General features: G+C 44.5%; 1 protein-coding gene across 1 annotated transcript; it reads left to right on the top strand.

Annotated features, from left to right (window-relative positions):
• Positions 1-248: 248 nt before the first annotated feature.
• On the top strand, positions 249-18,705 carry SYVN1 (synoviolin 1). Its single transcript, XM_078608460.1, has 15 exons — positions 249-560; positions 3,957-4,049; positions 5,376-5,528; positions 6,411-6,459; positions 7,332-7,435; positions 7,549-7,675; positions 8,596-8,695; positions 8,886-8,951; positions 10,018-10,134; positions 11,191-11,396; positions 12,347-12,493; positions 13,288-13,422; positions 13,941-14,127; positions 15,397-15,605; positions 16,934-18,705. The coding sequence occupies exons 1-15, from the start codon at positions 432-434 to the stop codon at positions 17,074-17,076; spliced, it is 1,965 nt and encodes a 654-aa protein (XP_078464586.1). The 5' UTR covers positions 249-431; the 3' UTR covers positions 17,077-18,705.
• The last annotated feature ends 366 nt before the right edge of the window (positions 18,706-19,071 follow it).

Here is a 19,071-nt window from a genome sequence, read left to right as displayed (position 1 = left end):
CCCAAACAAACTCCACCCATCAAATTACTCACAGCAGATATACAACGTGGAATTTCTCACAGCAGCAACGGCTAAGCAAGTATAGCGTTTTTCGGTACAACAACAAACAAAATAAATTTTACAAAATTAGTTTAGTTTCTAACATAACAATCTAACGAAAATTGCCGGCGTTTAAACGTGTGGCTTCGAACGGGGGGGGGGGGGGGCGAGATGGTATATCCCGGAAGAGCGCGCGGGGTCAGGGGTCACGGCAATGTGATGTCGTGTACATTCCTGCCCGCTCCACTGTACGTGCGTTCATCTCCACACCGCCTCCTCCTCCACCTCTCTGGCTAGTACCCCGACCGCCGTACAAACAGCGACGTCTTTGCTACCGTGCTGCTGCTAAGAAGAAGCTGTTGACGACGGCGGCGGTGGCGGCGGCGGCGGCGATGCGGCTGGCGGTGCTGAGCGGGGTGAGCGCGCTGCTCACCTCGGCCGTGGTACTGCACGCCACCTACACCAAGCGGCAGTTCTACCCCACCGTTGTCTACCTCACCAAGTCCAGCCCCTGCCTAGCGGTGAGTGAGACGGCACCCTCGTGGGGGAAACCACCCATCAGTAGCAGCAGCAGCAACAGTCCGTGTCACTTAGCAGCAGTAGCAGCAGTATCAGCACTCAACAGCTCTATCAACACCAGCGCCAGCCACTATCTAAACCAACAGTAGCAACCATTAGCAGCTTCAGCAGCAGCAACAACAGTAGTATCACCTCTCACCACCAGCCCTGCCACCAGCAGAAGCAGTACTCAATAGCGTTAGCAACACGACCAGCCGCACGCAGCACTGATCAGCAGCAGCAGCAGAAACTCCACTGCCAACGATGTCAACGCCACCAAGAATCGGCAGCGCCTCTCACAATCGCCACGACCAGCAGCAGTGACAGCACTTGCCAAAGCTATCGACACCAGCAGTAGCAACAGCAGCACCCATCGGATTAGTATCACATCTCGGCATCGACAGTGGGATCAACTCTCATCAGCAGCACGACCGGGGCAGTAATACCACCAGTACAGGCATTTGTTTTACCATCAACAAAAACGCCAGTACTACCACTGTTCCCACAACCGCTTACCATCATCACCAGCATTTTCACCACCATCGTTAGCATCGCTTCACCATACAACAAAGATCCCGCGTGTAGCCAAGGATAGCCCACCACTGGAGCAGGTGTTGTTCGTGAGCACACATTAGGGCTGTCTACGGGCACTCGGCGGTGTTGTGGCCAGAACCATGTACATCCATCAGGATGGCTTTGTCTCCCCGCTGTTGATGTTCATACTTCACTTGGTTCTTGATGTGTAAGGCCAAGTCGGCCTCGGTGATGCCGAGTTGACCAACCAGTTTCATAAAACACACTTCACGTGAAGTACTTGGATTATTTTAAAAACTGGAGAAGTTAACCTGATAATCATTGTATCACCTATGAAGTAGGGGCATTGCCCGAAACGCCGCCTTTTGTATAGTGTTGCCTTCATTGCAGCGTTATTGAAGAATGTGAAAGTTGTGTTATTTGCGCGTGTGCCTCGCTTCCAACGCACCTCACAAATCATTTGATTAGTAGCAGCTGCTGTTTTAAACTGGTCCCCAGGACAACACTTGCCACTGGCATTACCAAAAGTCGAACGAATTGAACTCAGGTTGACATTTTTCCCCACGACCACCACCGCTACAAACCACTCTCACCAGCAGTCTGCTTTCTTGTCTTTTGACACTCAACTCCTAGCTATCTTATGCAAGCGCATGTAAAACTAGCAGGGCCCAGGCTGTTTGGACTCAATGGCAGTGGTAGTGTTGTCAAAACTGGAAGATATAAATTTCAGTGTTGTTTCAGATTCATTTATTTGGTATAGCCATGTGAGCCATTCGGCTCTTGAATCGGGTGCAACCGCAACAAACAAAAACATGAACAAGAAAACATCTTAAAGTGACTGCGCAAACAGAAACATCCAGGAAAAAACTGCAAAGTCTTCCAGAAAAAAGCACCGTACACCAACGCTGTGCAAACATCCCAGTGGGATGCAAATCAAACAACAACCACAAGACAACTTAGATTAAAGCCATCATTCTAACTCCGTACTACAACAAGCAAACATGGTCAAACCAAAAAACTTTTCGAAATCCCCAAAATAAAGCCATACGCAATGTAACAAATAAGTGTCGTAATGATGGTGGTGCTGATAATAATGATACCAGTTGGTTACATTGAATTTGCTATGGAGAGCCTCCACTTTCTATGGAAGTGTGGAATTTCCACCACTTCCTCAGCGTGGCCTATGAAGGATAAGTAAGTTAGACACTTGAATTGGCTCTGATAACCATGCATGCTGTATTCGATGTAATTATTTAATCAGAAAAAAACGGAATCTCTACTCTTTCAAGATGGTCTTTCTTGGTATCTTTGACCAGTCCCTTTACTGTACATGAGTGTTTTGCTTGTGAGAGGTAACCGGAGTGCCCACATGTGAGAAAATAATACTCAAACTCTGCTGCATATGAAGGCTTTGGAATCCTGCTTCTTATTCTGCTCTCTCAAAGTATCAATCACCCAGGTGTCCAGTAGGTGGCTGTCTCAGTCAATCTCACCACGATCCACCAACCACAATTTATTTTGTCGTTGATTGATGCCAACACAGCTACCAAAGGAGGATTCCTGTTTGATTTTTTTCAAAACGGGTTTTGAAAATATTGTCAACCTCTAATCAGACAGGCTTGCAAAAGAGGGCATCTACAAACACTCCTTTGTTGTAACCAGTTGAGTCGGAAAATAAATTTTAAAAAGTTAATCAATGAAAACGTTCTCTGTCATTTAAATATTTTTCTCTGAACGCGAAACTATTTATGTGAAACATAAAACTCTCGTATGGGAATGGTGATTATTGTTTCACGTTTTTATTAATTCGTAATGTGCATACTGTACAGTGTAAGGTATTTTATTGTGTGTTCTCCGTGCGGCATTTATCGTCGCTAAGTAAATAAATAAAAACTTCCAATGATGTGGAAATATTGTGGGTTCAAGGTGTGCAACAATATCTTCAGGATCGATGGATTTTCATGATTTTGTATTTGTGATTCAACTCAAAGATTCACTCATTTTCATCACGGTGGTGGCAGCGTGGCACATTGGTAACACTCATGGCTGATGGTAAGAATGACCTGCGTTTGATTCCTGAATTTGGGAACTTTTCTGCGTGGAGTTTGTATGTTCTCGCCTGCTGTTCGACGTGGGTTTCCTCCGGATCTCCGCTTTCCTCCCAAAGATACAAACATACGGTGTCATTGGTGTTGGACAAGCATCCCAATGCCAGGACCCCCTGAAAAAAAGTCTGCAGATTCAGTTCTCAGATTCAGTGTGGCTTTCCTGGTTAACTAAGTAATTAGCATCATTATGTGGAGTCTCATGCCTGCAGAGGTCACGTGAATCAATAACTTAAAATAATGTAAAAAAATATATTATTGAGTGCACGAATAAAATAATGCATCATTCGCATATGAATTGATCAAAATGTATTCATAACATACACCTTTACATACCTCGAAGATCTATGTGGGTTTGTTATCATTATTGCTCTGTCAACAGCTTATCAAACGGGGCTCAACACTTCACTACATCACTCACACAGTGCTTGTTTATAATGTGGGCTTGATGGTGACGTGGCACTAGCATATAACTTTTCACGTAGAATGAATGGGCTAGCACCCCAAGCGGAGTCTTCATAAAATGCCACGCCAACTAGCGAGGCTGCCCTTGAAACAAACGTCAAAAGGGAGAAAAGTTAGATAAAAAATGTGATGTGATTGTGTTGTTCGTTTACTTAATACTCTTGTTTGGTAATCGGTAGAGTCGAACTGTTTGCCAAGGGTTGTGTTAATACAGGTGCTTAACTTGTGCTGCTGCTGCTGTATTCCCTCTGGTAGGTGCTCTACCTGCAGGCGTTCGTCCTGGTCTTCCTATTGGGAAAGTTAATGCGAAAAGTTTTCTTCGGGCAACTGCGAGCAGCAGAAACAGAGGTGAGGCTTATGGTGAGGCTCAAGATAGCTTAAGCTGAGCCACTGAACTCGTTTATATAAGGGGGCTAAGCCCCCATGTTATTCTTATAATAAGCTAAAAAAGGATTGGGGCTAGCCCCAGCTTTAACGCCAGTCCAGTTCGTCCTCCAAGTCATCGTGTGTGTGTGAAAATGTGTATGTGTATATATGAAATAAACTCCAGGCAGGAGATGTGGACACTGTTTTCACGGGCAGTTCTAAACAGTATTATGTGGATGTGCATAGTGGGGAGTCAGTCGGTTAACCCATAACGCTTGTGTCTCCAGTGAGTCATCGACACTTAACGGGGTCTCAGTGCGTATAGCCTGGCACAAGCTCTATTGCCAATGGAGGGCATTATTTGCTTATTTGCATTAAAAGTGTTTGTCATGACAACATGTACCAAACCCATGACCCATCTGCATGTGTGTCAGAGTACAGCGGGGTTATTTTTAAGCATGTGTTTGTATGAGACCCTGTGGAAATTTCTGCACGGTCTCCTCCATCTTTATCAAACTCTCTCTTTACTGCACAATGCCACACATTGTGAGATGGTAAAAGCACTTGTTCAAATATAGATTATACAGTATTTGTATTTCCGCAACTTGCCAGGACACGACTGTGGCAAGTCACTTCATATCAGGATGTGGTTGTCACGGTCATGAAACTACTTGCAACTGTTAGAATGTAATGGTGCAAATATCGGTACAAAATTGAAGACTCTTTCATCTGATCATATGTGTGCCCCACCAATGATCGGGGCACCCGATCCCATGAGACCTCGGAAACTAAGCTGGCTGAAGCCTGGATAGTCCTTGGATGGGCAACTACGATGCACATAAGATTCTCATAGGCATCCACGGGGGCTGTGCTACATTCTGGACAGGAGAGGGCATTCCAGCAAAAACATGAACATGCATTTATTTGAAATATGGTACATTTTGTATTCACGCCATTCTTTGAGCACAAAGGTTATCATGAAGGCGGTGAATTTCACTCATGGATATAGTCTGTCAGTGGGCGATGTTGCAAAGTGGTTTTACCTAATTACGTAATTTGCGGGTAACTTTTCAAACTCTGCAACTGGACCGTGAAGCCGCTCTGCATCCCACTCTTGTTGTACTGTGCTTCAATGCTCCCACATCAATGCCTCCCCTCCATCATCAGCCTGCACTGTCCAGCGCAGCAAAGCATGGTCAATTAACCCCCTCCCACGACGTAAGTACCATGGTGGGGGGGAGAGCCTCGATCCAGCAGTGGTATATTACTGACTGATACACGTGTACGCCGGATCCTTGCGTTCCTCAGCACCTCATCGAGCGCTCCTGGTACGCCGTGACGGAGACTTGCCTCGCCTTCACGGTGTTCAGGGACGATGTCAGCCCTCGCTTCGTGGCTCTCTTCACCCTCTTGCTCTTCCTCAAGTGCTTTCACTGGCTGGCCGAGGATCGCGTTGACTTTGTGAGTATGGCACTATACTCGCCGCTTGTCCTCTGCACTCAATGTCTCAGCTCTGTTGTTTACCCATTGTTTGTTGGCGTTTAAGTTTAAGCGCTTAAATAAACCGCAGCAGCTATACATTTTTTTTATTTTGCCAGGTAAAGCCCACTGAGCTATGTAGCTCTTTTTCAGGAGCGAGCTGGCCACATTATAGCCCAATGAAGTGGCTTATCATGTGGACATTTATAGCAGCCAAATACTCTAAGCGCGCATGTTGATTCTAAATGTGTAGGGAAAAACCGGAGGACCCGGAGAAAAATCCACAGGACCACGGGGTGAACATGCAAACTCCAAAATAGTGTCAGGGTCGGGATCGAAACCATTACCTCCTGGATACCAGCTGGGGCACCGCCGTGTTTCATGCACTGCACCATGATCCCGGCAACCCGAGTTTGATTCCTAGCCACGGCTAATGTCATTGGCGAGCGATATCGAATCGGTCTTGGGCATCGCCTCATCCTTTAACCCACATGGGGAAGTATTCTTAAACAAGCTCCTTGATCGACGTAGCGTGGAAAATTCTTTACATAGCAGTGGATTAACACATAGCTGTAAATTATATTAGCATTACGTTCAGAACATAAGCTGCATATTAAAATAATTTTTTTCGTAAATATGTCTGTCATCAAATCAATACATATATGCTTTCTTTTTCTCCGTATATAGTATTTACTGGTGGTAGTGATTTTAAGCGTACACATTACCAATGATCCATGCACTGCTGTGGGTATCTATCCGGTGACTGTTTTTCAAATGATGGAAACATAAAACAATCACCTGCACTGTGCTGAATGTTTTGAGCAAAAAAACTAAACGTTTTGATCCTGTCCTTTCATCCTGCAGATGGAAAGAAGTCCTGTCATATCGTGGCTTTTTCACATTCGTGTTTTTTGTGAGTACCGTAGTTTTTTTGTAATGTGCGCAGTGAACGAAATATATTTCCCATGTTCACATTCGCTTGGAGTATATCGTTGTGTTTACTCGCTGATATTGTCTAAATATACAGTTCGGCAGTGCAAAGGTTCTCTATTAAAGTAAACCGTTAAAATTACTTCGATATTAAAGTGTTATTACAGTATATTACTTATGCTATTACAACTAAATATGCATTTATCGCTTGCAATAATCCAAACCATATGTTGAGGAGCACTGGTTATTGCACGGTGCTATGAACCTGGCAACCTGAGTTCGAAGCCCGGCCATGGCTAATGTTATTGGCGAGTAATGTGTGAACCGGTCATAGACTGAATTTTAAATCTCGAGTCACTGTAATGAGAATGCACAGCGTAAGCACAACCAAATTGGGCTTTGTAATTTGTACACCTTGTGATTGTTTTGAGACCTAACAATATTGTATGCATTATGCTAAGGCGGCACACCTGATATTACAGCGACATTGTGTTCAGCAGAGGGCAGTCCAGCAAAACCCATTGTTGCAGTGTAATTCTACATCTTACGTTCCACGCCTTCACCAATCTACAGTGCCCAGCGTGGAGCAATATTGCAAAATGACCCCCGTGACCCACATGGCAGGGTTAGCCCCTCATTCAGCAGCGGCTAGAACCAAGGGTTGTGCATGCACATGGCAATTTAAGTAGAATCCCTCTGCTGCAAAGTGATTTAAATTTTAATTTTTGCATCTCCGCTCTCCTCCAAAAAGAGCTCCATAGACCGATTCATGCGGTGGGGTTTTTGTGTCTGTGGCTCCTAGACGGTGTTTTCCATTCAGTCTTTTTGATCTCTGCGATGTGCCTGCCCTTTCAGCCCTGATGCTGGTGCTCTCTGCAGCGGATGGCTTTTTGGTTCACCTCGCTTATTACAGTGTCATCACCCGCGGAGCTTCAGTACAGCTCGTTTTTGGCTTTGAGGTGAGTGAAATAAACGTCGTAGACCAAGGTTTTGCGTTTCGCTTTTGCACCGATATGCACCGAGTTGTTCCGATACTTTAACGGTGGGTTTTCTTTTCTCATCTCGGTTGCAGTATGCCATCCTGCTCACAATGGTGCTCACCATATTCATCAAGTATTTGCTGCACACCATAGACCTGCAGAGTGAAAACCCATGGGACAACAAAGCGGTGTACATGCTTTACACCGAGCTCTTCACTGGTAAAGCCACAACACACACGAGCCACACACACACAGATACCCAAATTACAAAATAATACCAATTCACCGCCCTTTGTCAGTCGGCTTTTTGATGAAGTCCTCCTCATACTGGGTCAATAAAGGGAGTAATTTTACGCTATTTCTTCATGCTGGTCCATGCGGTTTAGGTTAAGGGCACTCCTCACTGATGGTAGCCATGTCCTGGAGTCAAACCTGGGTCACTGGCTTCATAATGCAATATATTATAAGCACTACACCACTCTTCGATTCCACCCAGCAAATATTGTCCACTTTGTCTACGTATTGTGTGATGTTATTTTTTTAATACCATTGATAATTTCTTCAAACCAAGGTTAACTAAGATGTTTATTTCTTTGCTTGTTAATCAAGTAATCAACGCATCCATTTACTTTCGCATATATATATCATTGAAAACATATTTACTTAATAAATGTTTATTTGTAGAATCGTACTATGTTAAAAAAAACTTTTTACGGCTTGGAGAAACAGAAAGAGGAATGGATAGTCACGTCTAAAGAATGTGAACTCTACTTGCATGTACAAAAGCAAGGTGTCATTTAAGTGAAATATTACAAAAAATAGTATGCTGTGTTAATACTTTGAAATGTATGGCATGCAGGAAGTGAAAAGCATGTTTGACCATACCCCGTAGTGTTTGTATGTATGCTCAACGGGTGTAGTCAAACAGCACACTCTCAGTTTTTTATATTTCGGTGTGCATTACTCAATGTGAATTCATCTAATGGAAAACGGACATCCCACAGCATGCCAGTTCTTCATGTTATCATGCCTTATACTTCTTTGTTCGACTTTTGTGCAGCAATTACGCATCTATGCTCTGGATTTCAGCGGGATGTATTTATGTGGCTGGTTATGTTTTAAATCTTTTTCCTTAACAGGGCTAATTAAAGTGCTCCTCTATGGCACATTCATGACCATCATGATCAAGGTCCACACTTTCCCCCTGTTTGCAATACGGCCAATGTACCTGACCATGCGGTGAGTGATTGCAGGAATGGTTCTGTGTGTCGGTATGTCCATATTAAAGCGTATTGGCTGTTTATACACCATTTTTACGATTAATGTTCGCAAAACATGCCACACTCCAGCATCGCGTGTGCTTTATATACGTATTTTTATTTAAGCCTCTTGACACCAAAACTAATTTATCATTTTTACCCTTGTACAGGCAATTCAAGAAAGCTGTAACGGATGCCATCATGTCTCGGAGAGCAATCAGGAATATGAACACTTTGTAAGTTTACAGTGCATAAATACATCACCTAATGTGGTATCAGAAGGTGTACAAAATGGCTCAAGGATCGGAGGACTGAGCTGGCATCTCAGAAGTCCTGGGTTTGTATTTGGGCTGCAGTGACCTGTGATTAAATCAGGTTCTCAAGTGTAATCAGGTGATGGTCTCGGCCAGGTCACCAATGATTCACACACACAAGTGAAAAAACACATGAATGTGGTTTTTCGCTTATGTCACAAATTCCATCTTTGAGACAACATAAATTGCATCTTGCTTGTAAAACATAACTTGGGTTTTGTTGCCACAATTCGCAGGGTGTAAACAAAGGTGGGCCTGTGATGCTGAGAATGGGTTCTATTGAAGTGACTTCAGAAGTAGTTCTTTGAGATCATCTTCCAGGGCCATTCCTCGACATTGAGTGCTGCACCCCTCACTCCAGTGATGTTGATGTGTTAAATGATTTGTCTCGTAACATGATGCCGAATGCACAATTGGCATGTAATTGGGGCAAAACTAAAATGTATGCGTGGCATCATCAGTCGCCGCAAATAAATCAATTTGGAGACCCCCACTTGTTTTTTTAACTTTGTTGTGTTTTTAGGCTACATTACAGTTATGAAGAAATAAGAATATGTTTTAACCTATCTCACAAAAAACAGGTGTTAAGATGTTCAAATCCAAATAGAAACATTTTTCAAGGAATCACGTTTGCATTAACCACACTGATTGGCCTACACCAGAGACAGCCTTTTTTATGGCCTAGTCTCACCAGTGTCAGACCATGGAACGCCAAAAGGCAAACAGTACAAAGACAATGCACTATCAGGGAATGTTTTTCCCATGGTGCATTATAGTTTTTTTGATGTACAGTTTTTTTATATTTACATAAATATCAATGCCGCATGTATACCCAGATTTTGCATGATGTCGGTCCACACAATGTGCCCAATGCAAACCCAACTTGTCCAGCGTTATGAAATAAGCTCGTGCAAATCGCATCATCTCGGTCAATGCGTTTGCTCCGTCGTTACCGATGGACACAACTTGCATTTGCTTTGCTTGGCAGGTATCCAGATGCAACCCCAGAGGAGCTTGCAGCAACAGACAATGTCTGCATTATCTGCCGAGAAGAGATGGTCACTGGTGCCAAGCGACTGCCCTGCAATCACATATTCCACACGAGGTGTGTGTGTGTGCATTATATCCGATTGTGGAATAAGTGTCTTGAATGATTGTGACAGTGGGAGATGCATGTGTAGGGATTTAAGATCAACTGAGGAGTTGTGGAACGAAAGCCACTATAGTAAAGCCACCATAATAAAGAATCCCACCACTGCCACCAGATGAAGGGATTCGGCTCACGCGGTGTTTAGCAAAGGGTCTCGTTATTGATGAGACCTACAGGTAACGCAGACGGTCATGCAGCAGGTAACGCACGTTTCAGCAACTCCGCAGTCAGAACTCCCCTCTGCTCTCTCGCCTGGTATGCAGAAGGTGTCGTGGGTTTGATCCTGACCCTGACGCCTGCTGTGTATTTGAAGTTTGTCTCTTCTCCCATTGTTCGCGTGGATTTTTCTCTGGGTACTCCAGTTTTCCCCTCCACATTTCTAAGCTTGTTTAGAGTATTTGGTTGCTATAAATGTCCACATGATGAGCCACTTCGTTGAGCTGTCATTTGTGGCAAGGTCACTTCTGAAAAAGCTGCATAGCTCAGTTGGCCTTACCTGGTAAAATCTTTAAAAATATGAAGTTCATATCACAATCTTGAGAGACTGGGTTCAGTCTCCAGCGGGAGATGATTAATCTTACGTAGGTTATTTTCATATTTAATTGTTCCTTTCTTTCAAGTGTCATTTTTACATATTCAAAGCAAACTGTGTCAACGAAGGTATCCTGGCAATTTAAGTCAGATCTTCAGCAAAATGTTCCACAAAATGAACGTCACCTATATTCATTGAAGCGAGCACTGGGTGTTGAGCGGTTCTGGAACTTTTCATCTAATATTCTTGACCATCACCTGGTAATGCAGCACAACACAGGCAAAGCAGCAGCAGATAAGATCACATACCTATAAAGCACCATACAAATATCGAGTCGAAATGCGTAACAAGAAGAAATTGTCCACGGATATTTGTTGGTCGTGGCCATAAAATAACCGTGGTTCTAGCAAATCGTTTGTTGCCATGCGTGTGAAAATCTGACAGCTTTTAATGCTAATCTCGCCGCATGCTCTGCACAGCTGCTTGCGCTCATGGTTCCAGCGCCAGCAGACTTGCCCCACGTGTCGCATGGACATCCTGCGCAACACGGTGGCAGGGCAAGGACAAGGCCAGGGCCAGGCTGGAGCACAGCAACAAAATCACCAGCAACAACAGCAGCAGCAGCAACAGCAACAGCCACACCAACAGCAGGCCCCTCAGCATGCAGGCCAAAACCAGCCAAACCGTAAGTGTGCCAACTTTATGAAAGTATAATCTTGTTTTTTTTGGTAAAGTCACGTAGGTAAAGAAAATAATGATGATTGCTTGTGTTGCAATCGAAACGTGATTTTATTTATGTTTAATTTTCTTTACCTACGTGACTTTACCGAAAGAACCAAGAGTATGGATCCTTGCAGTCACGAAAACTTCAAATATTTTATGAAAGTAACTTTTCAGTGCATTATAACTAAGGTTAAAAGTGTCTATGCATTAGCTCTGTCCGTCCGTAACCAGTGGGGGGGGGGGGGGCTGGTTAGTTTAATGTTGTGCTGCTATTAGGGACGCCGTGGTGGCGAGGATGATGTTTCCCTCGCCTAGTGTGCACGAGGTCGTGGGCTCGATCCCGCTCCTTACGTTGCCTGTATACGAGTCTGTGTGTTCTCTCACCGTGGTGATGCGGATTCTAATCCGGTTTCTCTGGTTTTGCCCTTCACACGTAGAAAATTTCGTTTAGGATATTTGGCTGCTATAAATTCTCACATGATGATATCAGCCACTTTGATGAGCTATCATGTTAGGCTTATATCACCTCTGAAAAAGTGCTAATTACTCAGTGGGCTTAACCTGGCTCATAAAATAGCTTAGTTTTTTTTGTTTATTTGGGACTTACTTTATTGACAACTGGCCACATTGATCAAAATATTGTCCAAAACTTAAGATAAAGAAACCAGGGCAAAAAGTACTCCTTGCCAATATGCAACCCTGTTTTGGCGTGAGTGACCTATCAGATTCCGTACTGTTAATTAAATACTCCAAAAGACAAACGCATTTTGGAAAACATCATCGTGAAAAGTTTGACCTGTGGCTCAAGAGGGGATGGCATTTTCAGAAACGGTGTCCTCCGTTAAGTCCGTTTAAACTTTTTAATAAACCGTGAATGACAGATTGATAACTAATTTTTTTTTTTTTTTTCAGTGCCACAGGGCATGATGCCCCCTTTCCCGGGGATGTTCCCTCTTTGGCCACCTATGGGTCCTGTTCCAATCCCTCAACATGGGGGAGCTGCTGCCCCACACATGCCTGCACGGGATGCTGGGACTGATCACGGTTCATCAGGTGCAGGTACGTCTCAATGGCATATGTCAATAAATGTGTAATGTCATCATGAAAAAGTATCATAGGAATGTAACAGGTGTGTAGGATGACATGGATGAATTGTCACCAAAATTGACATCCAATGTGAAATTGATCACTCAAGAGCTGGCATGAATCTGCAGGAGCGGCCTCCACGGATTGTGTCTTAGGCCCACCCCACTTCCCTGCAGTCCCACCCCCTGGGCAGGCTGAGGCAGCGAGAGGCCTGCCATGTGCAGTGTTGGCCATACTTTCCGAGAGGAGCGTGAGGTGGTGGAAAGCAATGTAGAGGCTGTTTTTTAATTTACAAGTTAATGTACAGCCCTTGGACAATGCACTGCTGGATGAAGGCTCACTCTTGTCACCAGACAGAGGGCATGCTCAATGCTGAGACATTTCTCTCATATTTTTTCTGCCTGTTATCTCATAATTACGTGTGCTTAAAATATAAAGACCCAGTCATGCATTTCGTCCCACACTTATACTCTCCTGTTGGCCACGGGTTCCAACTGATTCTGTGCCTTTTGTTGAATTACCTGTGACACTTAATGGCTTTCTGGTTTTGTTAATACGTCAATTTATGTTTGCAGCCGAACCTACGAATCGCGCCGTGGCTTCGTCGGTGTGTGTTAGCCACATTAACTCCACACGAGTGTTGTTACTTTTACATTTGTGGGATGCGTCAGGTTTGCAGAACGTGCTTTTTTTTATCCAAAATGTTTTGTTGCCGTTGAAAGTTTCTTCTGCTGCAGTCTTAATGCCGCCGTTTTACCCACTGGCAGGCGTTGGTGAGAGTGCTGCAAATGGGGCCTCGGCTTCAGCCAACGCTTTACCAGGGTCCTTCCCGGACTTCTCTGCTTTCCCCCCTCATCTGCCGCCACTCTTTATGCCGGGATTCGCACCTCCCCAGGTGTTTGGTGAGTGAGGTTTGGTTTCACTCTTGACTCCTGCTGCTCAAAAACAATACGTTCATTTCACCTGGAACACACTCGTTATCGTCGGATCTCGGAAGCCTGGCGTGGTTTAGCCTCGATGGTGCTAGGATGGGTGAGCACATTGCACGTCAGGTTGTAGTGGGTTGCTGGGAGGCAACGTGGTAAAAACAGTGGGTGCAGCAAAATCCATTGTTGTACTGTACTTCTATGTCCTCACGCCTGAGACCCTTGCCTTCATTAACCCGCACTGACCAGCGCGGTGAAGTGTGGTCAAATAACCCCTCACTACCCCCGCATAGCATGGGGAGGCCCTCATCAGCTGTGGACTGTACGGAGAGGCTACGCATGTACACATGCTCAAGAGTAATGTCAAATGGGTACAATGTGATGCGCAAAGGATTCCCATCATGCCGAATGTGCTTCACGTTTCGACTGTATCATGCGCATGCCGGCTGCCACTCGACTCAGCCAACCGTGGCCTGTCGCTCGTTGGGTCGCAGGCCTGCCACCCATGCCCACGCCGCCGGACGACCTGGGAGGGCTGAGTGAGGAGGAGCTGCGTGCCATGGAGGGCACGGAGCGACGCCACCTGGAGGCGCGGGTGCGCTGTCTGCGCAACATCCAGACGCTCCTCGACGCCGCCGTCATGCAAATGCAGCAGTACTCGACCCTCGTCGCGACCTTGAGGCAAGTAGCCTACTCGGCGGCCAAACGTGCGGTCATTCCTTCTCAGCAGCAGCTGCCCCCTTGGTCTGGGATCTCCTCGTTTTATGTTTATAGAGCACCTTTGATCAAGGCGCTGAACATAATTAAAAAAACGGGATGAACAAATACATTATTTACATGGCAGGCACGGTGCAGGGTTTGAGCAAAGGGTGACCACGGTCGAGGGTGAGCAGGGGTTAGGAAAGGCGAGGGGAGGGACGGGAAGAAGAGGCGTGGCAGTGCGAAGCAAGAGGAAGAGACTGGGCAAGTGAGACGAGGTGGGCTTTCAGAGAGGAACGCAAGGAGGTTAAGGAGGTGGACTGCTTCATGTAAAAGGAGAGTTTATTCCAGTGGAGTGGTGCATGGTAAGAACCTTTCCCTGCTCAGGTCCAGGGATCATGACCTTTTGTCCACAGCCTTTGGATACTGTCTCTTAGATATAAAGTTTTGCAATTGCACCTTACCGTGCTCTAATCTCACTTGCCTGCCCCAACCTAGATGCCTAAAAAAATATACATTTTGCTTCGCTGTTCCACTCCCTGCACACGTGTCCACCTGTAGTGTAGAATTTTGAGATGCTCTCGCTTTCTAATGCCCTCTTAAGCGTTATTTGTAATATTGCAGGATCAAATGCAACACACTGCTCTTGCTCTTTATACAACGCGATGGTGAATTGTACGGATGACCTTCATCGTCCAAATGTCGCTCATTTAACCAATATACTTTTACTGACATTAATATTAAATGGAGTGGTGATGCAGTGGTTGGCAAATTGCCCTAACCAGCTGATAATAACATTAATAAACATGGTCAATCGTCCCATGTAACAAAGACGAGAGTGAGCCTTCATCCAGCAGTGCATTGTCCAAGGGCTGTACATTAACTTGTAATAGTAACACAGTGCCTTACCTTTTTTAAAAATCCTTTATATTAAGTTCACTTGCTTGCTTGCGCGCTTACGACCGTGCAAATCTTTCGGTAGTTTTTTAACCCACTTCCCGTGATCCAATCGAGCTGACATTTTGCACACAGACTCGTTGTGCGTGACAATTTATTTTCGTGAAAAAAAATTTCCTAAATTTTCCACTTCTTAGGATAAAAAAATTCACATTTAATTTAAAATACCAATGTGATAAAAATGAAACTCTTACTCAAGAAAAACAGAAATTAATAATAAAATAAAACCGATGCCACACATATAAAGGATTTATAGTGAAAAACTTAGTTTTTTACGGGTTAATTTTTTTGCAGTGTTGCTGGAGAGCAAAGAACTGAGCCAACGGCCGCGGGAACGAGCAGCAGTCTGTTGTCGATGAATAATGACCCGCCGCCTGCTTCCACTTCGGAAACAACACCCACCACCCTCGGAGCCCATGGCTCCGCAGACCTCCGCTCTGCTGGAGTGGAGGCAGCTGGGATTGAAACCCTTGAGGCCGGCGCTGAAGCAGAGGATGGATTTGGTAATGTCGTCATATTAAACAATGCAAACGGTTCTATGTCTGGCTTCACGTTCACTGCATTCACAAGAATTACAAGGCCTACCAAGTTTATGCTTGATATCATTGCTTTATATGTTACAGCTCTCACTGTAACATACAAACATGTCGTTTGACAATAGCTGCAACCCTGTAAATATTTTGCACGAGTGGAATGGTTGCGCTGTGGTGAGCACACCAAGCTATGAACCCGGCAACCTGAGTTGGATTCCCAGCTACAGCGAATATCAGTGGCCCGTGATATCTGCTGAACCAGTTCTGCCGCTCTTCCCTTCGTCGTGAAATATGGAAATACAAATCCCATTACCGACGCTTGCGTGGGAGGCCGATATCCAGAAGTGGATTCACATAAGAGCTGTAAATGATCACATTTTACAATCGCAACATTGCTTTTAGTTTGCCTCTTGACTACATTAATGTCAATGCAAGCCCATTAGATGAAGTGCAGAGTGGGATTGTTTGGTGTGTTTGTGTAAATCTTGCGGGAATAATAATATTTATTTTATAAAGCACCTTTCATATTGAAGTGTCTCAAAGCAGTGTACATTAAGATAAAACTACGCTCAAATGCCTTAACTGGTTGTGGTTGTTTCCATCGTACCTGCTGTTTACTAGTACATTTTTATTTCACCCCCCCCGTGTCCCACGCTCAGCCTCCCACTTCTAGCCCCGCCCACTTCCTTCCCCAGCCTCACGTCCTCTTCACCTCGTGCTCACGCAGCCCCCCCCCTTCCCTTACCCCACAACCCCTCCCTCTCTCCCCCCTTTCTCTTACCTATATAACCTCTTGCCACGGCAGCTCGCTCGCCTACTTCAGCTTTTTATTGCTGTGGTTGTTCCACCTGATGAAGATTGCTTGTGTTGCGATCGAAACGTCGTGATTTGTGTTTATTTTATTTCTCCCCACGTGACTTTACCGAAAGAACCAAAGAGTACGCTCGCAAGTATAGATTAAATAAGGGAAATAAAAAGTGTATAATAATAATATCAATGACTACTCTCGAAATCCAAATAAAATAAAATAAACTATGATGAAAGCAAATAAGAATTACAGAGTAATCCAATCGGACAACAACTTTTTTGTTTTATCTTAAGTTACAGGGAAAGCCTGTTGTACAAGTAGTTTTAAGACGTAATTTAGAAAGTGAAATTGACTCCTAATCCCTAACGGACCGTGGAAGAGGATTCCACAATTGCCGTCTTGTTGGATGCTGTATAACTCAGCACCGTTGGGTGTACATTGCACTGCTCACGTTCTGCTCTGTGTGCCCCCCCCCTCATCGTGCCGGAAGGTGGTGCGTTTGGTGGCGAGCAGCCCGAGGAGTCGACGACGCAGGGTGGTGAGCCATCGGAAGGCTCCCTGCCGAATGAGCCCGATGCGAACGAGCTGCGACGGCGGCGCCTGCAGAAGCTGGAATCTGACAGCAGGCAGTGAGGGCCTGTGAGCAATCGTTCGAACTGACGGAGGAGATAGGGGCGGGGGGGGGAAATCTAGTTTTATATGCTCCTGCACACTGGATGGAGAGAGGACCTGGACTCAATTCGTGCCCCACCCATCCTTTCTTTGCTCGTGCTCATTGCACAAGCCCTGCCAAGCCTGCAGAGGAATGTTTTGGTGAAACCAATTGGTCAGATGGTTTTTTTTGTTTCGTTTTTGTCCCTTGCAAAGCCATTTGTACATTCGGTTTTCTTTGTTAACGTGGGTTTATTGCATCCGTGACTTTTCCGATATCTGCTTTGTATGACAAATTTTAACAAGTGCAGATATTTCCGTGGACAGTCGCCCAGTGATTAAATGTTTGAATATTAGTTGTCCATCTGCCTCGTGTTGAGCTTGGTGAGAGTTGAATAAGATTTAAGAAAGCATACTTAATTGAAGCACGTTCATGTCTTCACGTGAAATGTGTAATGTACATCGCCGAGTGCTGAAAGCAGCTCAACAACAGTGTGATCTGATTATGTAATTAAACTTAAATGCTCCATTTATAATTTTCTGCTACTCAAAACATACTTTGTTGGTCATATATTGTGCTTGTATGGCACGCAGCATTGCTTATTTCACAAAAACTTTAAGGCAAATTGTAGTCATGAACAGCATTAAGTTATTGTCTTGCATTCATTTGCTTAGGAAACATGAAACGTAATTTATGTGTAAGATTGATTATTGTTGATGACCAGAGGCAAGGAAGGCACCTGACAGGGTGTAACACTTATTGTTTGCTTTGTTTTCTTGGTTTTTTTTTCAAAGTTTAAACAAATCGGAAAATTTTGACGCGTGTACAAAATGACGTGAAAAGGAAAATCATTATTTTCATAGGCAGGTTAGATTTGTTGGCTACTTTGGTAAGTGTTTTTTTTTATTTTTTTTCCCCCAATAAGATGTGACATTTGTTTCGTTTAAATCCTAAGTGTCTATACATTTGTAGGAAAGCAAGCGTGTTGTTTCTACGTCGTTAAAACTCACAAATATGGAAATAAAAGCAAGGTTTGGGAACTACACTGACAAAAAATGCAAAAGTGTAATTCATATTTCACTCGCATAATACTTATTCATACTGCTGTGTGTTTTATCACAGTCGGTGCTGTATTAGCCGTCCCATGTATTTTCGGGTTGAACCTCTTTGTTTGGGATGTCTGACGTTTCCCTCCACATGCTTCTTCAGTAACTGAGCTTTTTCAGCTCGGCACATGGAGCAAAATGTCAAACGGAAAACCAAAACATGTGGTACAACCCTAAAACCATCAAACGCTACTTAGAAAACGTGTTAATTGCATTTTTAATTGGGGAAATGTAATTTTCAGTCTACAGCATGCCACTGAAGGCTTGATCCACTGCAGTCAGAGTGTAATATTTTGCCAAATGTATGGATTGCATCGCTTAAAGCAACTCATAGGAACTGAAACACCTACGTTTGGCAGACCTGCCTTTGAAATTCTGGGCGTGTGCGCACCTGTAGAAATGTTAATTTCATAGCAATGTTCTCGTGCATATTGCACAAAGAAAACAACTGTACAGACTGCTGTAATGTATGAAAATTAAACTTGTTTTTTTTTTCTTGAGAAAGGACGATGCTCTTGTGTCGTGTGTGCTGTTGTCTTTCTAATCTAATTAGATTTGTTTTTTAAGCCTCGCAGTGCCTTGCTTGCAATTTCAAGTCACGGACGGATGTGTCAACTTTAGAACTGCGTGGCCAAATAGTGACGCTCTGTGGGCGCAGTGTAACATTACAGCGATGTGGAGATGATTAGGATGCGGAAATCGTGTGTTGCAGAGTCGAAAACAACTGTTACACAATACTGGTAGGAACCTCCTGGTTACACCAGCCCACAGGGGATTATTGTGTCCGTCCGTTGTGCAGGGAGGGGCTGGGTAGGGAGGGGCTGGGTGGGGTGTGGCTAGGTGAGGGGTGGGGCTGGGTGGGGGGGGCTG

The sequence above is a fragment of the Lampetra planeri genome, chromosome 30, assembly GCF_965212315.1.
Source record: "Lampetra planeri chromosome 30, kcLamPlan1.2.h2, whole genome shotgun sequence".
Lineage (NCBI taxonomy): Eukaryota > Metazoa > Chordata > Hyperoartia > Petromyzontiformes > Petromyzontidae > Lampetra > Lampetra planeri.
This window is presented reverse-complemented; position numbering and strand designations above follow the sequence as displayed.

What these genes read in the sequence shown, in the direction of transcription:
- SYVN1 (XM_078608460.1), top strand. Translation starts at nt 432, where the DNA reads ATGCGGCTGGCGGTGCTGAGCGGGGTGAGCGCGCTGCTCACCTCGGCC. An exon ending in TTACACCGAGCTCTTCACTG is followed by an intron (nt 7,676 to 8,595) that starts GTAAAGCCACAA and finishes TTTCCTTAACAG; the next exon opens with GGCTAATTAAAGTGCTCCTC. An exon ending in CGCACCTCCCCAGGTGTTTG is followed by an intron (nt 13,423 to 13,940) that starts GTGAGTGAGGTT and finishes GTTGGGTCGCAG; the next exon opens with GCCTGCCACCCATGCCCACG.